Below are 26,855 nucleotides of genomic sequence, written 5' to 3'. Positions count from 1 at the left end.
AATGAGGGGTAATAATTCAGCCATGTTGGAATGGCAGAGCAGACTTGATGGACCGAATGGCTTAATTCTGCTCCTGTTTCTTATGGTCTTATACTGCCTGACCTCCTGGGTTCCTGCAGCAGCTTGTTTTTTAGTTATTGAAATAGAATTTGTGTTTGTTTAAATCACTGGTGCAACTGTCCCCTGGTCCTTTTAATGTAAGGTCAGTAAGCATTTGGCTAAAAATCTCTTTGAAGCCAAAAAAACAACCCACCAGGAAACGTGGTTCATCCTTGGCCATCAAGAGAAGTCAATGATCAGGCTTATACACTGCCAAAAAAAGCAGTAAGCGTAGGGTTGGAAATGTTTCACAATTCAGCAGAGGAGGGCCACAACACTGATAAGGAAGGGAAAAAGTAAAATGCAAGAGAAGGTCATGAGAAACATAAAAAACAAACCATAGAGTTTTGCTAGGTATGTAAATGGTAAAGATCAGCAAAAATTAACATGGATCCTTTACAGTGAGGTATAAGAGAAACTACACAAAGCAATAAAGACCCAGTAATCATTTTCATCTTCCTGGAAGAATTTGCAGAAAGCCTCTGGGAAAGAGTGGAGGACAATAAGTCTACTGTGAATAAGGAACTCAAAAATCAACATCAATAAAGAACTAGTACTGAAATAAGTATAGTCTTGACCTTATGACTTTGCTCCTTACTGTCTGCCTACACTGCACTTTTCCTGTTAGACATATTCTGCATTCTGTTGTTTTACCTTGTACTCCTCAGTGACTTGTGTAATGCATTGATCAGTATGGAGGGTATACAACTGTGCCTCAGGACACATGACAAAAATAAACCCATTTACTAATTTAATAGGACTGTAAAGTGATAAATCCTCAGGATCTGAGGACCAGAAACCTGGGTTTTTAACATACATTATAGAACACTACAGTACAGTTTAGGCACGCCAGTGGATGATGTTGTCCCAATCTTTTAACTTACTCAACAATCAACCTAACCCTTTCCTCCTGTATAGCCCTCCAATCTTCTATCAGCCATGTGCCCATCTAGGAGTTTCTTAAATGCCCCTAATGTATCTGCCTCCACTACCACCCCTGGCAGGGCATTCCATGCACGTGCCACTCTGTGTGAAAAAAACCTCTGACATACCCTCTATGCTGTCCTCAAATTGCCCTAAAGTTATACCCTCTTGTACTAGCCATTTCCACCCTGGGAAAAAATCTCCGGCTAACCAGTTGATTGATGCCTCTTATATCATATATAAAATCAGTTGAAGATACCGGCAGAGAAATGGCTAATGGTTTGACATACTTGCCTTAATTGGACAGGGTGTTGAGTATAAAAGTCAGGAAGTCATGTTGCAGCTGTATAAAACTTTGGATAGGCCATGTTTGTAATATTGCATTCAGTTCTGCTCACCTCATTACAGGCTTGAGAGAGGGTGCAGAAGAGGTTCACCAGGATGCTGCCACAGTTAGAAAGTATGAGCTATCAGGAAAGGTTAGATAAACTTGGATTGTTTTCTCTGGAGTATCAGAGGCTGAGTGGAGACCTGATAGAAGAGTACAAAATTATGAGAGGTGTAGATAGGGTAGAAAATCATTTTTGCAGGGTGAAAATACAAGATAATAAAATGCTAGAGAGTCTAGCTGTGAGGTGAGAGGTGAAAGTTTTTTTTTAATGAAGTTTATTTTTGCACAGCAATTGCTGTGTGTCTGGAAAACAGCTAGGATAGGAGGTGGAAGCTTACTCAATCTGTCCTGGCATGGATCGAAGGTAGGCAGAACACAGGGAAAAGGTGAACTGGTGGTTTTCAGTTTGGAGCATTCACCAGGTAGGCTCTTTGGTCAGCATGAAGAAGTTGAACAGAAATGCTTGTTTCCATGCTGTATAGCTCTATGATGTAACTACAGAAGTACTCCAAGCTCTGGCGAGACTATATTTGGAATACTGTTTAGAGATCCGATCTTCCTACCTAAGGAATGTGATGGATGGAGTCATTGATGGTTCACAGGACTAATTCCTGAAATAAAAAGTTGCCAGAGGAACTCAGGGGTGAGGCCACATCCACAGAGGGTCAGTGGGTCAGGTTGTGATGCTGTATTAAGATGTGATCGACCTGCTAAGTTCCTCCGCCAGTTTGTGCGTTGCAGCGTTTGCTGCTTGTGCTGAGACTGCTCGGATGGTAAGGAAACATTAGGCAGATGAAGTCTGTATCTCAGGTGTGTATCAGTATGAGCAGTGACCTCGCTGAAATGTACACAGTTCTCAGCAAGCTCACTGCACAAAATGTTCTAACTGGCCAAGTTGTCTACAATCAGGAGTGACAGCCCTAACATAAGGCCTGGCCATTCTAGATGGAGATGTAAGAAATACCTTCACCCTGGTGAATCTGTGAAATTCTCAACCCAAGGCTGCGATGTTCACCCAACAGGTAAAGTCAGAACAGAGCTCGATTGTCTTTATATATCATGGATCAAAGCGTACATTGTTCATGCACAGAAGTTGCACGAGGTACATCATCTATGATCTTGTTGACATTTCTATGTTGTCTGTTAGCAGAACTGAGGGCTGGTAATCTTCAGTGTGTTCACACAGTTCCTGCTGCATCTTTAAACACCTATGCTGGCATGTGCAGGTGCATCCATTTATTGGACCATTGATGTTCTTTAGCTGTAGCGGGGTGGGTCTCAAGAATGGGCTGAACTCTAGATTTTCCATAAGTAAAAATAATGGGTCCGACACTGACCACCTTAGGCTCTGCCACATGTACAGATGCCACACTGACCATCTCTGTAGTGCACTAGTTGTGGTCAATGTGGTGCACTGGCTGTGGTCACTCTGTAGTGAGCAGGGATTATGGTCATTCTGTATGGAACAAGGGTTGTGAGTCTGTCAGTGGTCACTGGATGGAATTTTGCGTGGTGGTGTGAATTGAGTGCTGCTGATATAATGGGACATGTTGCTCCCTATACTTGCACTGAAGGATGGTGCTTGCTCAGTGCCCTATACTGCCTGCTGTGGTGGTGATATACAATGTGAGCAGAGCCCACAATGGTAGATTTTCTCAATCCAGCTGCATGCTGCTGAAGGTGGGGAGTTTAGGTCATCCCAGCATTCTGAGGTTTAGAAAGCAGCAGCAAGAACTTTGAAGAAGTAGTTTCAAAGTGTCGTGGACCAAGAGCTAATGGACAGCATGGGGTCAGTGGAGCCACTATGCAGAAACAAGCAGCACTCAAGCATGGAGTTCACAGAAGTTTCATCTGCACCCCAATCCCATTCACTGGCCAGCCTCACACAGGGCGAGGCAAGGGTGCTCTTGAAGAGAGGAGAGCAGAAGGTCCAGGAAAAGAAGCTAGAGGCTGTTACAGTCTGACAGACTATGTCAAAGCAAGGGTGCAGGTCACAGTTTCTGTTTGCTAAAGTCTGCAAGGAAAAGACGTTCAGGAAAACTGTTACAACTGCAGAGTTTCCAGAGAGCAAATGGAGAGCAGTTTTTGGAAAGGCTGTCAGGAAATTCCAGAAAACAAAATCATTATGTTTCCACAAATTGGTTTTTTGGGAACATGGCTGAAAGCTGGGAAAAAATCTGGCTCACAGAAGCAGCACAAGGTTGAAAGTTCAGCTGGTGTAAAGCTCCAAGCTTTTGCCACTAGGTCCAGTACTGGGCAGCTCTTGTGCTGGCACTGAACAGTGCCAGATACAGATGGTGCTGCAGGGACAATCCCACATACATAGGTATAGGTACACACATACATACACACACACACACACACACACAGAAGGCCACTAACTCATACTTATTTTGACTTCTCCACTCCCCTCACTCAATGTGCAGAGAATGCACTGCTCTCCACTTTTTCAGCACTAATCCCAACCTCACCATCAAACCCATAGCATGGATGGTCTGTTGTGGTCTGGCAGTCTAACCTGCTCTGTGCAAAGGGCAGATGGCAACTTGAGACACCTCCTCATGCCAAACGCTGGACCTGAACCCTGCCACAGTCTCCATACCATCACAGACCTCATCTCTGCTTTCATCTACAATATTACTTTTCTGTAAACTCCTGTCTCTTACACAAATATCCAGCTTGTTTTCACAACATAGGTTAGGTCCCCAGGTTACCTAGGGAGATAGCTGGGACCCAGGGAAAAAGGACAGAAAAGGTTCATTATATCCTTGAGAATAAAGACAAATCTCAGCAGGATACAGTTTGATCTTAATTCTGAAATTGTTTCATAGTCCAAGTTTCAAAGTGCATTTATTATCTAAGTATGTATACATTAGTCAACCTTGTGATTTGTCTCCCAACAGGCAACCACAAAACATAGAAACCCAAAAGAACCTATTGAAACTAAGAAGACAGTCAAATACCCAATATGCAGAGAGAAAAAAATATAAATCATGCAACAATAGACAGAAGCAGATAGCCTTCTGAACTGAAGTTCACAAAGAGTCATCCACAGACCCTTAGCTCAGCGCAAACCGAGCAGTGAGCTGAATCAGCCCATCCCTTGCCTCAGGCCCTGATGCCGATGACCCTTTCAACCTGACCTAGTGCCTAAAACATCATCCAAACATCAGGTTCAGTCGCTTCAATACACCTCTGGGGCTTGGATCCCACCGCCTCAATTCGCCCTGTACCCAATCTTTCCAATTTGGCCTGGCACTTAAATTAATCAAACCTCAGGTCTTCTTCACTGTCGGCAATGGGCTCACTACCTTGCCTCACCTTGGTTCTCCCACAAAGATTTGCCTCCAAGTCCAGAGGGAGGTTACAGGCTATTGTTTGTGAAGATCGCTTACCAGAAAGAGTGATTAACAAATTATTTAGATGTTTTCTTTGTTTTATTGGCCACCAGCCAGAAGTCACTGAGACTCACCAGCGCTGTCTTAAACCAGAATTGTTTATGACATGGGCAGCACCAGTTCCCCATCCCTAAAGCTTGGGTTGATGGTCTTACATCATCTTTCTGAACTGTGATCCCACAAAGCTGTTGGGATGGCAGATGATGGATTTGGAGGATGGCAATAAAGAAGTCTTAGTCAGCTGCTGCATCATACTTTGTGAATGATATCCAGCAGCCATAGTGGTAGTAAGTGAGCTTTTAGAGCTGTGGCTCGGTTGTTGACAGGCAGATTATTTAGTCCTGGTTGGCACTGAGTTTATTAAGTCTTCCTGACGCTGTACAAAATTCCCTTTAAAATGCCTTCCTCTCACTTTAAAACCTATGCCCTCTTGTCTCTCAGAAGCAAAATCAGAATCAGATTACTGACATGTGTCATGAGATATGTTTTGCCGCAGCAGTGCAGTGTAATACATAGAAATAATTGCTATAAGTTACAATAAAAACTAAAATAAATAAAGGAAAATAGGAATAGTGAGGTAGTGTTCATGAGTTCATGGACCGTTCAGAAATCATGAACACTAGCTCACTATTCCTCGTTGATGTTTTTTATACACACAGGGAATGGTTGATATCTGGAACTCACTGTCAGATGAGGTGCTCAAGTCAGATACAATCACTACATAGAGCATGGAACAGGACAACACAAGGGCAGTCCCTTCAGCCCACAATATCTGTGCCAACTACGCTTCTAAAGCATTAACTCAATCGCTTCTAAGCGTGTTTCAGGCACCTGTCACTCTCTACGTAAAAAAATGTTGCCTTGTAAATCTGCTTTAAACTTTCCCCTCTCACCTTAAAGTTTGACCTTTAATATTTGATATTTCAACCCTGAGAGAATGGGTAGACAGTTATAGTCTATCTGTACCTTTCAGAATTTCAAATGCCCCCCAGCATTTGACAATCCAGTGAGCACAATCCAAGTTTAGCCAGCCTCTCCTGATCACATATGCACTTTTGTCCAGGAAGCAACCTAGTAAACCTCTCTGCACTCTCTCTAAAGCCTCCACATCCTTCCTGTAATGGGATTACCAGAACTGCACTCAAGACTCCCAAGTTTGAACCTTTCATACAGCTGCAACATGACTTCACTATTTTTATATTCAACACCATGATCCCAATGAAAGCAGGCATGCCATATTCCTACTTTACCATCTCATCTATCTATGTTGCCACTTTCAGGGAGTAGTGGACTTGCACACCAAGATCCCTCTGGACTTCAGTGCTGCCAGTTACTATGTACTTTCCTCCTACCTGCAGGGCATGTCTTTTACACATAGTGGTGGGGGTGTGCAACTGGCTGCCAGGGGTCCTGATAGTCACAATTAAAAAGCTGTCAGACACATGAACAGGCAGGAAATGGAGGGATATGGATCTTGTACATGCAGATATGTTTCTGTGTTCTATGTTCCATAAGACATAGCAGCAGACTTAGGCCATTCAGCCCATTGAGTCTACTCTGCCATTCCATAATGTTTTATTTGACCTTCCAAAGTTTCACATCTCATACTTAAACATAAAAATTAGCTTTATTTGTCACATGTACACCAAAACATTGAAACATACAGTGAAGTGCATTGTTTGTGTCAAGACTAACACAGTTCAAGGATGTGCTGGGGAAAGTCCACAAGTATTGTCATACTTCTAGTGTCAACATAGTAGACCCACAACTTACTAATCCAAACCGTACATCTTTGGAATGTGGGAGGAAATCAGAGCACCCGAAGGAAACCACTCGGTCCCAGTGAGAACATGCAAACTGTTCATAGACATGGTGGGAATTGAACCCCAATCATTCCAGCTACAAAGTGTTATGCTACCATGCCACCAATGTGTCTTGTTTGAACTCCATCTGCCATTTCTCTGCCCGCATTCCCAATTGATCCATCTCCAGCTGAATCCTTTGGCAACCTTCCTCAATATCCACAACTCTGCCAATTTTTATTCATCTGCAAACTTACTAATGAGCCTACTGCGACATGCATGAAATGCTGAAGGAGCTCATCAGGTCAGGCAGCATCTATGGAAATGTCGATGTTTTGGGTCAAGACCCTTCTACAGGAAAAGGGAAGGAAAGGGGAAGATGCTAGAATCAAAAGGTGGGGGAGGGGGGAGAGTCTGGCTAGAAGGTGATAGGTGCAGCCAGATATGTGGGAAAGCTCAAGGGCTGGAGAAGAAGAAGGAATCTGATAGGAAAGGAGAGTAGACCATGATATAAAGGGAAGGAGGAGGGGACCCAGGGGGAAGTAATAGACAGCTGAGAAGAGGTCAGAGGCCAGAGTGGGAAATACAGGAAGACGGGGGCGGGGAAGGTATATTTTTAACAGAAGAAGAAATCGATATTCATGCCATCAGGTTGGAGGCAACCAGATGGAATATAAGGTGTTGCTCCTTCATACTGAGTGTGGTCTCATCTTGGCACAAGAGGCCTGGGAGTGATATGTCAGAATGGAAATGGCGGTTGGAATTAAAATGGTTGGGCACCAAGAAGTTCCGCTTGTGGCAGCTGGAGCAGAGGTGCTTAACAAAGCCATTCCCCAGTTAATGCAGGTCTCACCAGTGTAGAGGAGGCCACATCAGAAGCACCAGACATAATAGCCGACCCAGCAAACTGACAGGCAGTGTTGCCTCACCTGCAAGGACTGTTTGGGGCCCTGAACAGAGTTTATGGGCAGGTTTTGCAGTTAGGCCACTTGCCCAAAGGGAGATTAGTGGGGAGGAACAAATGGTAAAGGGAATCATGAAGAGAGCGATCCCTGTGGAAAGTGGCAGAGGTAAATAAATGTTTAATGGTAGGATCCCTTTGGAAATGGCAGAAGTTGCAGAGGCTGATGTGTTGGATACAGAAGCCGATGGAGTGGTAGGTTATATTTTTGTCCAGATCATGTATATCACTAATAACAGAGGTCCCAGCACTGATCCCTGCAGAATCCCCTAGTCACAGATCTCTAGTCAGATTAATACTTACTACTCTCTATGATTAGAGGAGATTTGGACAGACAATTAAAAAGGCAAGTCAGAGAAGGATATGGACTTAATATTTACAAATGGGATTAGTGTTGATGTCCAATAAGGTCAACATGGACACACACGAGGAAATCTGCAGATGCTGGAAATTCAAACAACACACACAAAATGCTGGTGGAACACAGCAGGCCAGGCAGCATTTATAAGAGGAAGCACTGTTGACGTTTCGGGCCGAGACCCTTCGTCAGGACTAACTGAAAGGAAAGGTAGTAAGAGATTTGAAAATAGTGGGGGGAGGGGGAAATGTGAAATGATAGGAGTAGACCGGAGGGGGTGGGATGAAGCTAAGAGCTGGAAAGGTGATTGGCAAAAGTGATACAGAGCTGGAGAAGGGAAAGGATCATGGGACGGGAGGCCTCGGGAGAAAGAAAGGGGGAGGGGGAAGCACCAGAGGGAGATGGAGACCAGGCAAACAACTAAATATATCAGGGATGGGGTAAGAAGGGGAGGAGGGGCATTAACGGAAGTTAGAGAAGTCAATGTTCATGCCATCAGGTTGGAGGCTACCCAGCCGGTATATAAGGTGTTGTTCCTCCAACCTGAGTTTAGATTCATTTTGACAGTAGAGGAGGCCATGGATAGACATATCAGAATGGGAATGGGATGTGGAATTAAAATGTGTAGCCACTGGGAGATCCTGCTTTCTCTTGTGGACCGAGCGTAGGTGTTCAGCAAAACGGTCTCCCAGTCTGCATCGGGTCTCACCAATATATAAAAGGCCACACCGGGAGCACCGATCGCAGTATACCACACCAGCCGACTCACAGGTGAAGTGTCGCCTCACCTGGAAGGACTGTCTGGGGCCCTGAATGGTGGTGAGGGAGGAAGTGTAAGGGCAGGTGTAGCACTTGTTCCGCTTACAAGGAAAGCGGAAAGAGGGGTGGAGGCTCTCAGGATGAGGCTTTTCATTCCAGGACAAAGGAGATGTCTTCCTTTTTTAAACAAAGGGGCTTCCCTTCTTCCACCATCAACTCTGCTCTCAAACACATATCTGCATATCTGCCCTCACCCCAATGGGGATAGGGTTCCCCTTGTCCTCATCTACCACCCCACCAGCCTCCAGGTCTAACGTATAATTCAACGTAACTTCCACCACCTCCAACAGGATCCCACTACCAAGCACGTCTTTCCCTCCCCCACTCTTTCTGCTTTCCGCAGGGATCGCTCCCTACGCGACTCCCTTGTCCACTCATCCCCTTCCCTCCGATCTTCCTCCTGGCACTTATCCTTGTAAGCGGAACAAGTGCTACACCTGCCCTTTCACTTCCTCCCTCACCACCATTCAGGGCCCCAGACAGTCCTTCCAGGTGAGGTGTCACTTCACCTGTGAGTCGGCTGGTGTGGTATACTGCGTCCGGTGCTCCCAGTGTGGCCTTTTATATATTGGTGAGACCCGACACAGACTGGGAGACCATTTCGCTGAACATCTACGCTCGGTCCGCCAGAAAAAGCAGGATCTCCCATTCGCCACACATTTTAATTCCACGTCCCATTCCCATTCTGATATGTCTATCCATGGCCTCCTCCACTGTCAAAATGAATCTAAACTCAGGTTGGAGGAACAACACCTTATATACCGGCTGGGTAGCCTCCAACCTGATGGCATGAACATTGACTTCTCTAACTTCCGTTAATGCCCCCCTCCCCTTCTTACCCCATCCCTGACATATTTAGTTGTTTGCCTGTTCTCCATCTCCCTCTGGTGCTTCCCCCTCCCCCTTTCTTTCTCCCGAGGCCACCCGTCCCATGATCCTTTCCCTTCTCCAACTCTGTATCACTTTCACCAATCACCTTTCCAGCTCTTAGCTTCATCCCACCCCCTCAGGTCTACCATTTTGCATTTCCCCCCTCCCCCCACTACTTTCAAATCTCTTACTATCTTTCCTTTCAGTTAGTCCTGAGGAAGGGTCTCGGCCCAAAACATCGACAGTGCTTCTCCCTATAGATGCTGCCTGGCCTGCTGTGTTCCATCAGTATTTTGTGTGTGTTGTTTCAACATGGACACAGAGGGTTGTATGATCTGTGTTCCTGTGCTATATGACTCTATGAAGCTCAACTGTTAAGAGACTGTACACCAATAAGAGAAACACCTTGGCAATGTTGATGAGCAGAGGGATCTTGGGGTCCAAGTTCATAGATCCTTGAAAATGTCTACACAGGTGGATGGGTGGTTAACTGATCATATGGCAGGCTTGCCTTTATTAGTTGAGACATTCATTTCAAAAGTCAAGCAGTTATGTTGCAGCTGGAGTATTACAAACAGTTTTGGTCTCCCCATTATAGAAAGAATACTGAGGCTTTGGAGAGGGTGCAAAAGAGGTTTACTGGGATGCTGCTTGGATTAGAGGGCACGTGCTATCGTGAAGGGATGGACAAACTTGGGTTGTTTTACCTGGAGAGTGGAGGCTGACGGGAGATCTGATGGAGGTCCATAAGATTACAAGAGACATAGATGGAGTAGACAAACAGTATCTATTTCGTAGGGCTGAAATGTCTAATATCTGAGAGCACGCATTTAAGGTGAGAGGGGATAATTTCAAAGGAGACATGAGAGGCAATTTTTTTACACAGAGAGTGGTGGTAGAGGCAGATCTGTACATTAGATACTTTTAAGAGACATTTAGACAGGCACATAAATGTGAGGGAAATGGTAAGTTCAGTTGGCCATTTGATTTCTAATTTAATTGGTTTGACACAACACTGTGCTGTGCTGAGTTCTATGTTCTATGAATCTAAACATTGATGGTAATGGTTGATTAGATTTCCAGCACATCACAGAAGTCATCACGTTGTGATTATGCTGAACATTTCCGCACACGACTAGGACTTATATAGGCCTGTCTAATTTACCAGAAAACAGTAATTATCAACGAGGGAGGTAATTGGAAGCAGAGCGGTTGATATCTAAGGCAATTTAATATTACATTACTGACAACTTTCCACTATCTGTTGCAACTTTTCTCTTTCTTTTTAAACAAACAAAGTTACTGACCCAAGAATCCCACATCAGGTTTTAATTTAGGAATTTTTTTTGAAAAGGAAAGACATTAAACAATTAAAGAAAAAAAATCCCATCTGTCCTTTTGCATGGAGCCTCTTGCTTAGCCAGCCAATCCAGGGTCTCCACACCCAAAATAAACACAGATAGTCTTCAGGGTGGCTCGGACGGGACTGGATGAATAGACGGTACGGTCAGCCACTGAGGATACAGCAAAGGGGGAAGAATATCTGTCCCTTTCTCTGTGTGCTACTCCACTAAAGAATTTACACACAGAATTAGCAGCTTTTTTTGAAATAGAGAAAGGAAACAGGGGGTCTGTTAAAGTCATAAAGAATGAATCACCTCATAATTAGTTTGTTCTGGGCCTTGGCTGCTGTCGCTCTTCTCTGTGTTAACTTTGGCCTCAAACGCCCATTTGTTATAAAAACAGAAAGAGTATAAAAAACCCTTACTGCATTCCATCCCTTTCACTAACTGACAGCAGCTCTGGCCCTCAGCCAAGCTCCTTCATGCAGTCAGCTTATATTCCACTCAACCTGATCACGCGCCAGCTCTTTCAATCCCCCTCCAATCTAATCATACACCTCCTCCCATCTCCAATCTCCTTTCTTAACCCCTTCCCTTCTCCCCACTCCTACCCAACCCCCACCCTTCTCATCCCTCCTCTTCTCCCTCCTTGCATTTTATTCCTCACTGTCCCCTCCCTTCCTCTAACCTCCTGCTTTCCTGCTTGCACTGCTTTCCCCTGCCTCCCTCCTCCTCTCTCTTCCCAATTGTAGAGTCCCAACAAATGAACAGGAAGGAGCAGAAGTTTTATTCATGGTTGCTGACACAGCATACCTGCCAGAGAGTCCAGCAACTTCAAACAACACCCGTAATCTTTGAAACTTTGAAGGGAACATCCCATGGTCTGTATGCCAGCCTGTAAACCATTTCAGTATGTTTGGCACTAGAAACAGAGATTCATCCCCTCAGAATATGTTTTCCAGTCTAAGCATGTGCTCTGTTAAAATATATAATGCCTTTTCTTTCCCTTTGCCTAAAGCATGAAACTGTACAGCACAGGAACAGACCCTTCTAAACTAATCCCTCCTGCCTACGCAATGTCCAGATTCTTGAACACCCCTCCACCATCCCCCTAGAACACACATTTTAGGCACCTACCACTCTCTGTGTAAAAATACTGTCCTACACATCTCCTTTGAACTTACTCCCTTTTACTTTAACTGCATGCCCTCTGTTATTAGACATAGCAACCCTGGAAAAAAAGATACTAGCTGTCTGCTCAACTTATGCCTCTCACATCTTATAAACCTCCATCAGTTCTCCCATCAGTCTTCACCATTCCAAAGAAAACAACCCAAGTTTGTCCATCCTCTGCTTATAACAATATCCTCTAATCTAGGCAGCATCCTGGTGAACCGCTTCTGCACCCTTTCCATAGCCTCTGCATCCTTCCTATGATCTCAATCTGAATCTAAATGAGTGAGTAGAACTGAATTTAGCACTCCAGATGTGGCTTCACTCGGGTTCTATAAAGCTGTAACATTACTTCCTGGACTCTTGAACTCAGTTCCTTGGGTAATAAAGGTACATCTTCTTTACCACAATATCAACCCATATAGCCGCTTTAAAGAAGCCATGGACTTAGACTCCAAGATCCCTCTGCACATCAACTCTGTTAGGGTGCTTAAGTAAAATTGGTAAGGGTTGACAGGGGTATACCAAATTTCTTTAGCCTCCTGAGAAGTAGAGATGCTGGTGGAATTTTCTTGGCCAGTGTGTCTATGTTGTTGGCCCAGAATGTTCACCCCATAGGAACTTGAGCCTCTGACCCTCGACACCATTGATACAAACAGGAGCATGTGCAGTATTCCCTTCCTGAAGTCAATGACCAGCTCTTCTGTTGTTGTCATTTATTCATGACTCATTGTTATTTGGGATACGGCTGACCTCAGTGGTAATATCTGTAGATGGAGCTAAAGCAGAATGAGGCTCGTGGCTTCTGTCTCTAGTGGTCTCAACCATTTCTTGAAATCACATATTATGAAATGAATTGGCTGGTTTATATGATGTTAGGAAGCTAAGAGATCGTTCACTGTGCAGAGTCCCTGGTTGACAGTGACTACAGATGCCTTTGCCTTGTCTTTGGGAAAAGCTCAAAGTTAAAAGTAAATTTATTATCAAAGTATATATATGTCACCATATACAAAGTTCAAAGTAAATTTATTATATGTTTCACCATATAGAACTCAAGAGATTCATTTTCTTGCAGGCCTGTTCAATAAATCCATAAACTGGCTTCTGCCTTCATTGAGGGTGGAAGGTTGTCTTCTCCAACTGGACTCAGCAGGTTTGTGAGGCTGCAGGAGAGTGTGGCTATGAGCGCTAAATGCAGCTCACACAATTTGTTCCAACTTTTAGCCCAGTTCAGTGGTTTGGCATCATTTTCATGTTGCTTCTGGATTACTTCTCTTGGTCTCTTCCCTAGGCAACATGGCAGGAGGGGGTTTTATGTCATTCTGTCAATCCCAGCTTCTCACCCAATGAGATGAGTTCCACAAAGTGTGTGGGACTTTTGGTATTAGATGCTGATCATGGTGACATGTCTCGTATGCATGCCGGGAAGTGAAGGGACCAGTTGGTGAGATGTGTTTTGTCCTTTCAGTCCTGTCTGCCTCTAAACCACCTCTGTCTGTCTCTTCCGGCAGTGGTCCAATGGACATCAGGTACCCAGAGCACAGACACCAGTCCGGTGCCAGTGAGATGCCATTCCAGTGCACACTGCAACAGCTGCAGCAGCAACACCAGCACAGCCGCCAGCTGCTGGATGCCTGCCAAGCACGGCACCAGGTAAAACCAGTGAGTCCTGTGTGTGCCCGGGTAGAGACAAGTGGAGCTATTACCTGATCAGGGAACGAAACACTAGACACACACCAATATGCATACTGGACACCACGCTGGTGGCCACTTGGAACACCGCACTAATGGCCACATTGGATACTACGTCAATGCCCACACTGGATGCTACACCAATGTCCACACTGGACAACAAACCACTGTCCACACAGGGCATCATCGGCTCATCACAGTCTAACAACCACCAGTAGTGGGAGTGGTTACCAGTAATAGTGGAAAATGCACACTGGGTCCATTGTAAACAGAATGGTTGGGATGGCGAGAGAGGTGAGGTTGTTTTGGCATGACCTGTTTTAAAGAACAGAAATCCGGTCCCACCATCCCTGTCTGAACTCCTGAAATGACATATAGGCAGGTGCACTAACATCCCTCAGACTGAAGTCAGCAACTAAATGGGACTGTTGTATGTGTGCAGCACTACCTCACTAAGTCATCTGCAAGTGTTTCATGCAATTAATTCATTTATTGACTTACTTAACTATTTAGACATGAAAGCTTTTCCCAATACTCAAGAGCACTATAAGGTAGCAGTACATACAGAGATTTTAGCACCTTACATACAGCATAGCTGTAAAAATATGAATCAGGGCATTACACAAGGTTACCTAATTAAATTCAATATCTGAATGTTTTTGATTAATCTGATTGAAGTTGTTGCTGGCTCTTTCTGTGTAAATTGTGGCCATTACAAGACTTAAGTGCCACAAGAGCTTGAATGGCTGTTGGATGTTCTGGGGTTTAGTTGTACAAATGGGACAAGGAAGGAGGAATAGTATCACAGCTGCACGAAGGGAGATTTCGTCAGTGGAGAAAACGGAATATTCTATAGACACCACCCCTTCCTGCCAATAGCACAGAGATACTGAGGAACAGTTCGGGAAACAGATTTTGGAAAGGTACAGGAATAATCGGGTGATTTCAACTTCCCTGATATTGATTGGCACCTCCTCAGTGCAAAAGCTCAAAAGTTCAGTGTAAATTTATTAATTATATATATATATATATATGTCACTATTTATAACCCTGAGATTTGTGTTCTTGCAGGTGTACTCAATAAATCCATAATACAATAATAACCATAATAGAAATAATGAAAGACTGCTCCAACTTGGGCATTCAACCAATCTGCAAAAGACACAAATGGTACAAATACAAAATAGAAAGAAAGAATAATAATAACAAATAAATATCAAGAACATGAGAAGAAGAATCCCTGAAAGTGAGTCCATAGTTTGTGGGAACATCTCAATGATGGGGCAAGTGAAGTTGTGTGAAATTATCCCCCTTGGTTCAATAGCCTGATGGCTGTGGAATAATAACTGTTCCCAAACCTGGCTGTGTGAGTCCTAAGGCTCCTGTACCTTCTTCTGGATGGCAGTAGCAAGAATAGAGCATGTCCTAGCTGGTGGGAGTCCCTGATAATCGATGCTCCTTTCTTGGGACAATGCTTCATGTAGATGTGCTCAATAGTGGGGAGGGCTTTACCCATAATGGACTGCTGTATCCACTTCTTTTGGTAGGATTTTCCATTCAAGGGCAATAGTCTTTCCATACCAGGTTGTGATGCAACCAGTCAATATACTCTCCACTACACATCTTCCAAAGTTTGTCAAAGTTTTAGATGTCATGTCAGATCTACTCGAACTCTGAAGTAGAGGCACTGTCATGCTTTCTTTGTAATTGCACTTACGTGCTGGGTCCATCAAAATGATAACACAGAGGAATTTACAGGTTCTAATCCTCTCCACCTCTGATCCTCCAATGAGGGCTGGCTCATGTACCTCTGGTTTCCTCCTCCTGAAATCAATAATCAGCTCCTTGCTCTCACTGACATTGAGTAAGAGGTTATTGTTATGGCACCACTCAGTGAGATTTTCAATCTCCCTCCCAAATGCTGATTCATCACCACCTTTGATTTGGCCTACAACAGTGGTGTCATCAGCAAATCTGAATATGGCATCGGAGCTGTGCTTATTCACACAGTTATAAGTGCGAAGAAAGTAGGGCAGAGGGCTAAGCACAGCCTTGTTGTGCACTTGTGCTGATGGAGATCTTGGAGGAAATTTTGGTGCTAATCCGAACTGACTGATGTCTGCAAGTGAGGTATTGCACAAGGAGGTATTGAGGGTAAGGTCCTGATTAGTTTTGAGGGGATGAATACTGAGTTGTAGTCGATGAAAGGCATCATGATGTATACTTCTTTGCTGTCCAGATCTTCCAGGGTTGAGTGAAGAGCCAATGAGATAGTATCTGCTAAGGACCTGTTGCTCTGGTGAGCCAACTGGAGCAGATCCAAGTCACTACTCAGGCAGGAACTGATATCTTTTATTACCAACCTCTCAAAACACTTCATCACTGTGGACTTAAGTGCTACTGGATGATAGTCATTGTGGCAATTCTTGGGCATCGATATAACTGACTACCGAAGCAAAAGATTTCAGTGAATGTTCCAGCCAGTTGATCAGCACAGGTATTTGGCCAGGTACCCCTTCTGGGCCAGATGCTTTTTGCGATTCACACTCCTGAAAGCTTCTTGCATGTCAGCCTCAGAGTCTGATTACCACAGGATCATTGGGAGCTGTGAGAGTTCATGATGGCAAACACAAAGCGAGCATAGAAGGCATTGAGCTCTTCTGGAAGTGAAGCCCTGCTTTATTTAACTTTATAAGAGGCAATTGTATTCAAGTCCTGCCACAACTGTCAAGCTTCCATAGTTGATTCAAGTTTAGTACGGAGTTGCACTTAGCCTGTCGGGTGACATTCCGGAGATCATATCTGGACCTTTTGTAACTTTCTTGGTCACCAGACTTGAATGCTTCTGATCTGGTCCTCAGCAGATTGTGGATCTCATGGTCCATCCATGGCTTCTGGTTGGGGAAGATTCTGATTTTGTGGGGGGGACACTCATCTACAAATGTTTTAATAAGGTCCGTGACAGCCGTGGTGTATTCATTCAGATCTACAGATGAGTCATAGAAACTTAGAAAACTTACAGCACAGTACAGGCCCTTTGGCCCACAATGCTGTGCTGAACATGTATTTACGTTAGAAATTACCTTGGGTTACCCATAGCCCTCTATTTTTCTAACCTCCATGTAACTATCCAGGAGTCTCTTAAAAGAGCCTATCGTATCTGCTTCCATCACCAGCACCGGCAGCCCATTCCATGCACTCACCACTCTCTGCGTAAAAAACTTACCCTTGACATCTCTTCTATACCTACGACTAAGCACCTTAAAACTGTGTCCTCTAGTGTTAGCCATTTCAGCCCTGGGAAAAAGCCTCTGACTATCCACATGATCAATGCCTCTCATCATCTTATACACCTCCAACAGGTCACCTCTCATCCTCCATCACTCCAAGGAAGAAGGGCCAAGTTCATTCAACCTATTCTCATAAGGCATGCTTGCCAATCCAGGCAACATCCTTGTAAATCTCCTCTGCACCCTTTCCAGTGTTTCCACATCCTTCCTGTAGTGAGGTGACTAGAACTGAGAACAATACTCCAAGTGGGGTCTGACCAGGGTCCTATATAGCTGTAACGTTACTTCTCGGCTCTTGAACTCAGTCCGTCAATTGACGAAGGCCAATACACCGTATGCCTTCTTAATCACAGAGTCAACCTGCACAGCAGTCTTGGGTGCTCTGTGAACGATTGTCCACACTGCCAAGAGTCTTACCATTAATATTACATTCTGCCATCATATTTGACCTACCAAAATGAACCATCTCACACTTATCTGGGTTGAACTTCATCTGCCACTTCTCAGCTCAGTTTTGCATCCTATCGATGTCCCGCTGTAACCTCTGACAGCCCTCCACACTATCCACAACACCCACAAATTCAGCAAATTTACTAACCCTTCCCTCCACTTCTTCATCCAGGTCATTTATAAAAAGCACAAAGAGTAAGGATCCCAGAACAGATTTCTGAGGTATACCACTATTCACTGAACTTCATGCAGAATATGACCCGTCTACAACCACTCTTTGCCTTCTGTGTGCAAGCCAGTTCTGGATCCACAAAGCAATTTCCCCTTGGATCCCATGCCTCCTTACTTTCTCAATAAGCCTTGCATTGGGGTACCTTGTCAAATGCCTTGCTGAAATCCATATACATCACATCTACCGCTCTACCTCCATCAATGTGTTTAGTCACATCCTCAAAAAATTCAGTCATACTTGTAAGGCACGACCTGCCTTTGACAAAGCCATGCTGACTCTTCCTAATTATATTATGCCTCTCCAAATGTTCATAAATCCTGCCTCTCAGGATCTTCTCCATCAACTTACCAGCCACTGAGGTAAGACTCACTGGTCTATAATTTCCTGGACAATCTCTACTCCCTTTCTTGAATAAAGGAGCAACATCCACAACCCTCTAATCCTCTGGAACCTCTCCCATCCCCATTGATGATATCATTGCCAGAGGCTCAGCAGCCTGTGGTATATCTCATCCAGTCCTAGTGACTTATCCAACTTGAGTCTTTCCAAAGATTCCAGCTCATCCTCTTTTTTAGTATCTATATGCTCATTAAATGTTGAGATGTGGTAGAATTTTTTAAGTGTGTCCTGAAAGGATTCTTGATAGAATACATACTGTATATTGTATACAAGAGAAGCCAGAGAGTGGTAATAGATGATTGCTTCTCTGACTGGAGGCTTGTGACTAATGGAGTGCCACAGGAACTGATGCTGGTTCTGTTATTGTTTGTCTTCTATATCAATGATCTAGATGATAATGTGGTTAACTGGATCAACAGATTTGCAGATGACACCAAGACTGAGAATGAGTGGACAGCGAGAATGTCTATCAGCACTTGCAACAGGATCTGGACCAGCTAGAAAAATGGGCTGAAAAATGGCAGGTGGAATTTAACTCAGACAAGTGTGAGGTGTTGTACTTCGGCAGGACCAACCAGGGTGTGTGATAGGGCACTGAGGAGTGTTGAAGAACAAAGGGATCTAGGAGTAGTGGTTCATAATTCACTGAAAGTGGTGTCACAGGTAGATAGGGTCATAAGGAAAGCTTTTGGCACAATGGCTTTCATAAATCAAGCAATGAGATGGGATGTTATGTTAAAGTTGTATAAGACGTGGGTGAGGCCTAATTTGGAGCATTGTTTGCATTTTGGTCATCTACCTACAGGAAAGATGTAAATAAGAATATAAGTACAGAGTAAATTTACAAGGGTTTTGCCAGGACTGGAGGACCTGTGTTATAAGGGAAAATTGAATAGGTTAGGACTTTATTCCTTGGAACATAGAAGTATGAGGGGAGATTTGATTGAAGTATACAAAATTATGAATGTTATAGATTGGTAAATGCAAGCTGGCTTTTTCCACTGAGGTTGGTGGGACTACAACTAGAGGTCATGTGTTAAGGGTGAAAGGTGAAAACTTTAAGAGGAACATGAGGAGGATCTTCTTCACTTAGAGGGTGATGACAATGTGGAAAGAGTAGCCAGTGCAAGTCATGCACACGAGCTCGATTTCAACATTTAAGAAAAGTTTGAATAAGTACATGGATGGTAGAGGTATGATCCCTGTGCTTGTCAATGAGAGTAGACAGTTTAAATGGCAGCTTAGATGGACCGAAGGGCTTGTTTCTGTGTTGTACTTTTCTATAGCTTAATGACTTCATACAGGATGCTAAGCAATTGGGAGAAACAGAGGGATCTTTGAGTCTAAGGCCCATAGATCCCTCAAAGCTGCTGCACAAGTTGATTGGGTGGTTAAGAAAGTATATGGTGTATCGACCTTAATTAGTTGGATTGAATTCAAAAGACATAAGGTAATGTTGCAACTCTGTAAGACTGATTAAACTACACGTATAGTATAGTGTTCAGTTCTGGTTGCTTCATTATAGGAAGAGTCTGCACTGTTCTGTGTTCTGTGTTCCCCAGCCATTGGTATCCCTGGGGAGCTCAGGCCTGGCTGTTCTCCCTCTGATGGGTTAGTGCAAGCAACTGCAGTGACTCTGTCATCTGCTGACAGCCACAGCACTACAGAAGTTCACCGGGGCCAGTTCAGCACATTGGGTCTTTCTCATCCATTTTATAGCCATGACTACAAATCAGCAAATACTTGGTAGGCTTTAAAGTTTTCATCCCTGCATGATGAGCACTGATGCTGAATCAGGGACCTAAGAAAATTTTGCATCTAGTGATCATAATGCCATTAGTTTCAAGGTAATTATGGAAAGGGATATGTCTGGTCCTTGGGTGGAGATTCTAAATTGGAGAAAGGCTAACTTTGATGGTAAAGGATCTCACAAGTGTGGGCTGCAACAGGCTGTTTGCTGGCCAAGGTGTACTTGATAAGTGGGAGCCTTCAAGGATGAAATTTTGTTAGTATGAAGCTTGTATGAGCCTTTCAGAATAAAAGCAAGGATAAAATGTTTAGGAAGCCATGGTTTTCAAGAGATATTGAGGCCCTAGTTAAGAAAAAAAGGAGTGCATATAGCAAGTATAGGCACATAGGAACAAATGAGGTACTTTAGGAGTATAAGAAATACAAGAAAGCACTTAAGAGAGAAATCCAGGGGGGCCTACAGAAGGCATAAGGTTATTCAAGTAGACAAGGTGAAGGAGCTTCTACAGATATGTTAAGAGCAAAAGGATTGCATGGGACAAAATTAGTCTTCTGGAAGATCAGAATGGTAATATATGCATGGAGCCAAAAGAGCCAAAAAACAAAATTGAAACTTCGGCAGTTTAACGGGGGCACGACTGCGCAAGCACGTGTAAGTCGGACCGTGAGGCAACGGGAGTATTTAAAGAGAACAGTTAGATGGAGCAGGCGATGGAGTAGTGGGCGACAGAGTAGAGGGAGACAGAGTAGGAAGGCTTTATCTCAAGAGGCTTTGGCGAGCAGAGGCTGAGGACGAGCTTCACTCCAAGTGAGGTAAGGCCGGGTAAGTTCCTTTAAAAGGAGAAAGTTTCAAAAGTTGAGGCAAGTATTGGGTAGGTCATGGCAGCTGAGATCGACCCCGTGGTTTGTTCACCCTGCAGCATGTGGGAAATCAGGGATACTTCCAGTGTCCCTGACGACTATGTGTGCAGGAAGTGTGTCCAACTGCAGCTTCTGGCAGACTGCATTGAGCATCTGGAGCTGCGAATGGATTCATACTGGAGCATCCGCGATGCTGAGAAAGTCATGAATAGCACGTTCAGTGAGTTGGCCACACCGCAGATAAAGGCTACACAAGCAGAAAGGGAAGGAGTGGCAACTAGACAGTGTAGCAGTAGACAGGTAGTGCAGGAGTCCCCTGAGGTAATCTCCCTCCTAAACAGATATACTGTTTTGGATACTGTTGGGGGAGATGTCTCTTCAAGGGAAGGCAGCAGCAGCCGAGTTCATTGCACCATGGGTGGCTCTGCGGCACAGGAGGGAAGGAGAAGGAGTGGGAGAGCTATAGTGATAAGGGATTCAATTGTAAGGGGAATAGATAGGGTTTCTGCGGCTGCAAACGAGACTCCAGGATGGTATGTTGCCTCCCTGGTGCAAGGGTCAAGGATGTCTCTGAGTGGCTGCAGGACATTCTGCAGTGGGAGAGTGAACAGCCAGTGGTCGTGGTGCACATAGGTACCAACGATATAGGTAAAAAACGGGATGAGGTCCTACAAGGTGAATTAGGGAGTTATTAGAGAAACTAAAAAGTAGGACCACAAAGGTAATGATCTCTGGATTACTGCCAGTGCCACGTGCTAGTCAGAGTAGAAATAGGAGGATATTTCAGATGAATATGTGGCTTGAAAAATGGTGCAAGGGGGAGGGATTCAAATTTCTGGGGCATTGGAATCAGTTCTGGGGGAGGTGGGACCAGTATAAACAGGACGGTCTGCACCTGGGCTGGACTGGAACCAATGTCCTAGGGGGAGCGTTTGCTACTGCTGTTCAGGAGGCTTTAAACTAATGTGGCAGGGGGATAGGAACAAGTGCAGAGAGACAGAGGGGTGTAAAATGAGGGTAGAAGCAAAATGTAGTAAGGTGAAAAGTAAAAGTGGCAGGCAGGCAAATCCAGGGCAAAAAGCAAAAAGAGCCACTTTTCAACATAATTGTATAAGGGCTAAGAGCGTTGTAAAAACAAGCCCGAAGGCAATGCAAGGAACATTCCTAACAAGGTAGATGAATTGAATGTGCAGATTGTTATTATTGAATATGATATAGTTGGGATCACAGAGACATGGCTCCAGGGTGACCAAGGATAGGAGCTCAACATCCAGGGATATTCATTATTCAGGAGGGATAGACAGGAAAGAAAAGGAGGTGGGGTAGCATTGCTGTTTAGAGAGGAGATTAATGCAATAGAAAGGAAGGACATTAGCCTGGAGGATGTGGAATCGATATGGGTAGAGCTGCGTAACACTAAAGGGGCAGAAAATGCTGGTGGGAGTTGTGTACAGGCCACCTCACAGTAGTAGTGAGGTTGGGGATGGCATTAAACAGGAAATTAGAAATGCGTGCAATAAAGGAACAGTAGTTATAGTGGGGTGACTTCAATCTACATATAGATTGGGTGAACCAAATTGGTAAGGGTGCTGAGGAAGAGGATTTCTTAGAATGTATGCGGGATGGTTTTCTGAACCAACTAGAGAGCAGGCCATTCTAGATTGGTTATTGAGCAATGAGGAAGGGTTAGTTAGCAATCTTGTCGTGCGAGGCCCCTTGGGTAAGAGTGACCATAATATGGTGGAATTCTTCATTAAGATGGAGAGTGACATAGTTAATTCAGAAACAAAGGTTCTGAACTTAAAGAAGGGTAACTTTGAAGGTATGAGACGTGAATTAGCTAAGATAGACTGGCAAATGATACTTAAAGGGTTGATGGTGGATATGCAATGGCAGGTATTTAAAGATCGCATGGATGAACTACAACAATTGTTCATCCCAGTTTGGCAAAAGAATAAAACAGGGAAGGTAGTGCACCCGTGGCTGACAAGGGAAATTAGGGATAGTATCAAGTCCAAAGAAGAAACATATAAATTAGCAAAAAAAGCGGCACACCTGAGGACTGGGATAAATTCAGAGACCAGCAGAGGAGGACAAAGGACTTAATTAGGAAAGGGAAAAAAGATTATGAGAGAAAGCTGGCAGGGAACATAAAAACTGACTGTAAAAGCTTTTATAGATATGTGAAAAGAAAAAGATTGGTCAAGACAAATGTAGGTCCCTTACAGTCAGAAACAGTTGAATTGATCATGGGGAACAAGGACATGGCAGACCAATTGAATAATTACTTTGGTTCTGTCTTCACTAAGGAGAACATAAATAATCTTCCGGAAATAGTAAGGGACCGAAGGTCTAGTGAGATGGAAGAACTGAGGGAAATACCTGTTAGTAGGGAAGTGGTGTTAGGTAAATTGAAGGGATTAAAGGCAGATAAATCCCCAGGACCAGATGGTCTGCATCCCAGAGTGCTTAAGGAAGTAGCCCAAGAAGTAGTGGATGCATTAGTGATAATTTTTCAAAACTCCTTAGATTCTGGATTAGTTCCTGAGGATTGGAGGGTGGCTAATGTAACCCCATTTTTTAAAAAAGGAGGGAGAGAAAAACCGGGGAATTATAGACCGGTTAGTCTGACATCGGTTGTGGGGAAAATGCTAAAGTCGGTTATCAAAGATGTGATAACAGCACATTTGGAAAGAGGTGAAATCATCGGACAAAGTCAGCATGGATTTGTGAAAGGAAAATCATGTCTGACGAATCTTATAGAATTTTTTGAAGATGTAACTATTAGAGTGGGTAGGGGAGAGCCGGTGGATGTGATATATTTAGATTTTAAAAGGGCTTTTGACAAGGTCCCACACAGGAGATTAATGTGCAAACTTAAAGCACACGGTATTGGGGGTATGGTATTGATGTGGATAGAGAATTGGTTGGCAGACAGGAAGCAAAGAGTGGGAGTAAACAGGACCTTTTCAGAATGGCAGGCAGTGACTAGTGGAGTACCGCAAGGCTCAGTGCTGGGATCCCAGTTGTTTACAATATATATTAATGATTTAGACGAGGGAATTAAATGCAGCATCTCCAAGTTTGCGGATGACACGAAGCTGGGTGGCATTGTTAGCTGTGAGGAGGATGCTAAGAGGATGCAGGGTGACTTGGATAGGTTAGGTGAGTGGGCAAATTCATGGCAGATGCAATTTAATGTGGAAGGTGGACCCTGTGGGAGGCAAGTGCAGAAATTGCAGGGGCCCTATCAGAGATATTTAAATTATCGTTAGCGACAGTTGAGGTACCAGCAGAATGGAGGATAGCTAATATTGTTCTACTGTTTAAGAAAGTCTTTAAGAATAAACTAGGAAATTATAGGCCTGTGATCCTGAGATCATTAGTGGGAAAGTTATTGGACGATATTCTAAGGAACTGGATATATGAGTATTTGGATTGACATGGACTGATTAGGGTTAGTCAGCATGGCTTTGTGCATGGTAGGTTGTGTCTAACCAATCTTATAGAATTTTAGAGGAAGTTACGAGGAAAGTTGATGAAGGCAAGGCAGTAGATGTTGTCTATATGGACTTTAGCAAGGCATTTGACATGGTCCCACATAGGAGGTTGTTCAAGAAGGTTTAGACACTTGGCATGAAATTGGATTTGACATTGACTTTGTGAGAAAAGCCAGAGAGTAGTAGTAGATGGTTGGCTCTTTGAATGGAGGCATGTGACTAGTGGAGTTCTGCTGGGATCGGTGCTGAATCTGTTGTTGTTTGTCATCTATATCAATGTTCTGGATGATAATGTGATTAACTGGACCAGCTGAAAAATTACTGATGGAATTTGATGGAGAGAAGTGCAGGGTATTGCTCTTTGGTAGGAAATACCAGGGTAGATCTTACACAGTAAACGTTAGGGCACTGAGGATTGCGGTAAAACAAAGGGATCTGGGAAAATTTCATTGGAAGGAGTGGCACATGTATAAAAAGTCATCAAGAAAGCTTTTGGCACATTGAATGCCATAAATCAAAGTACAGAGTATATAGATGGGATGTTAGGTTAAAGGCGGAAGGTAAGGCTCTGAAAACCTATGCCAACCAACTAGCGGGAGTATTCAAGGATATTTTCAACCTCTCAGTGCTATGGGCAGAAGTTCCCACTTGCTTCAAAAAGGCAACAATTATATCAGTACCTAAGAAGAATAATGTGGGCTGCCTTAATGACTATTGCCCAGTAGCACTCACATTGACAGTGATGAAATACTTTGAGAGTTTGGTCATGACTAGATTGAACTTATGCCTCAGCAAGGACCTGGACCCATTGCAATTTGTCAATCGCCACAATAGGTCAACAACAGATGCAATCTCAATGGCTCTTCACACGGCTTTAGACCACCTCGACAACACAAACACCTACATCGGGATGATGTTCATTGCCTATAGCTCCACATTTAATACCATCATTCCCATAATCTTGATCGAGAAGTTGCAAAACCTGGGCCTCTGTACCTCCTTCTGCAATTTGATCCTCAACTTCCTAACCAGAAGACCACAGGCTATGCGGATTGGTGATGACATATCCTCCTCGCTGACAATCAACACTGGGACACCTCAGGGGTGTGTGCTTAGCCCACTGCTCTACTCTCTATATACACATGACTGTGTGGCTAGGCATAGCTGAAATATCTTCTATAAATATACTGACGATACAACCATTGTTGGTAGAATCTCAGGTGGTGATGAGAGGGCGTACAGGAGTGAGATATGCCAACCAGTGGAATGGTGCTGCAGCAATAACTAGGCACTCAACATCAGTAAGACAAAAGAGCTGATTGTGGACTTCAGGAAGGGTAAGATGAAGGAACACATACCAATCCTCATAGAGGAATCAGAAGTGGAGAGAGTGAGCAGCTTCAAGTTCCTCAGTGTCAATACTTCTGAGGATCTAATCTGGTCCCAACATATTGATGTAGTTATAAAGAAGGCAAGGCAGTGGATATACTTTATTGGGAGTTTGAAGAGATTTGGTATGTCAACAAAAACACTCAAAAACTTCTATAGTTGTACCATGGAGAGCATTCTGACAGGCTGTATCACTGTCTGGTATGGAGGGGCTACTGCACAGGACCGAAAGAAGCTGCAGAAGGTTGTAAGTCTAGTCAGCTCCATCTCGGGTACTAGCCTACAAAGTACCCAGGGTATCTTCAGAGAGTGGTGGCTCATAAGGCAGCGTCCCTTATTAGGGACCTTCAGCACCCAGGGCATGCCTTTTTCTCACTGTTACCATCAGGTAGGAGATACAGAAGCCTGAAGGCACACACTCAGCGATTCAGGAACAGCTTCTTCCCTTTTGCCATCTGATTCCTAAATGGACATTGAATCTTTGGACACTACCTCAATTTTTTTTAAATATACAGTATTTCTGTTTTTTGCATGTTTTTAATCTATTCAATATAAGTAATTGATTTACTTGTTTATTGATGATTATTATTATTATTTATATTTTATTTATTATTTTTTTCTTTCTCTGCTAGATTATGTATTTCATTGAACTGCTGCTGCTAAGTTAACAAATTTCACATCACATGCCAGTGATAATAAACTTGATTCTGAGTTGAGTAAGACATTAGTGAGGCCTAATTTAGACAATAGACAATAGGTGCAGAAGTAGACCATTCGGCCCCTTGAGTCTGCACCGCCATTCTGAGATCATGGCTGATCATTCATTATCAATACCCAGTCCCTGCCTTGTCCCCATATCCCCTATCCATCAGATATCTATCTAGCTCCTTCTTGAAAGCATCCAGAGAATTGGCCTCCACCGTCTTCCGAGGCAGTGCATTCCACACCTCCACAACTCTCTGGGAGAAGAAGCTCTTCCTCAACTCTGTTTTAAATAACTGACCTCTTATTCTCAATCCATGCCCTCTGGTACTGGACTCTCCCAACATCTGGAACATATTTCCTGCCTCAATCCTATCAAATCCTTTAATTATCTTAAACGTTTCAATCAGATCCCCTCTCAATCTCCTCAATTCCAGCGTGTACAAGCCCGAT

At 43.8% G+C, this 26,855-nt stretch overlaps 2 protein-coding genes across 13 annotated transcripts in view; one reads left to right on the top strand and one right to left on the bottom strand.

Annotated features, from left to right (window-relative positions):
* Positions 1-26,855, top strand: part of ttll5 (tubulin tyrosine ligase-like family, member 5) — a 439,573-nt gene that overhangs the window by 360,376 nt on the left and 52,342 nt on the right. For 7 of the 8 annotated variants that reach the window (XM_059960284.1, XM_059960287.1, XM_059960300.1 and 4 more), the window contains one exon: positions 13,650-13,791. The exons of the other annotated variant lie outside the window; for it this stretch is intronic. In XM_059960284.1, coding sequence (XP_059816267.1) covers positions 13,650-13,791 — 142 coding nt within the window. The remainder of the gene's footprint in view (positions 1-13,649; positions 13,792-26,855) is intronic. 8 annotated transcript variants of the gene reach the window in all.
* LOC132388005 (general transcription factor II-I repeat domain-containing protein 2-like) overlaps positions 1-26,855 on the bottom strand; it is a 69,521-nt gene that overhangs the window by 3,688 nt on the left and 38,978 nt on the right. The gene's annotated exons all lie outside the window — the stretch shown is intronic.

Source organism: Hypanus sabinus, chromosome 2 (assembly GCF_030144855.1).
Source record: "Hypanus sabinus isolate sHypSab1 chromosome 2, sHypSab1.hap1, whole genome shotgun sequence".
NCBI classification, from domain to species: domain Eukaryota; kingdom Metazoa; phylum Chordata; class Chondrichthyes; order Myliobatiformes; family Dasyatidae; genus Hypanus; species Hypanus sabinus.
Note: the sequence above shows the minus strand (reverse complement) of the source record. Positions and strands in the feature narration are given on the sequence as shown.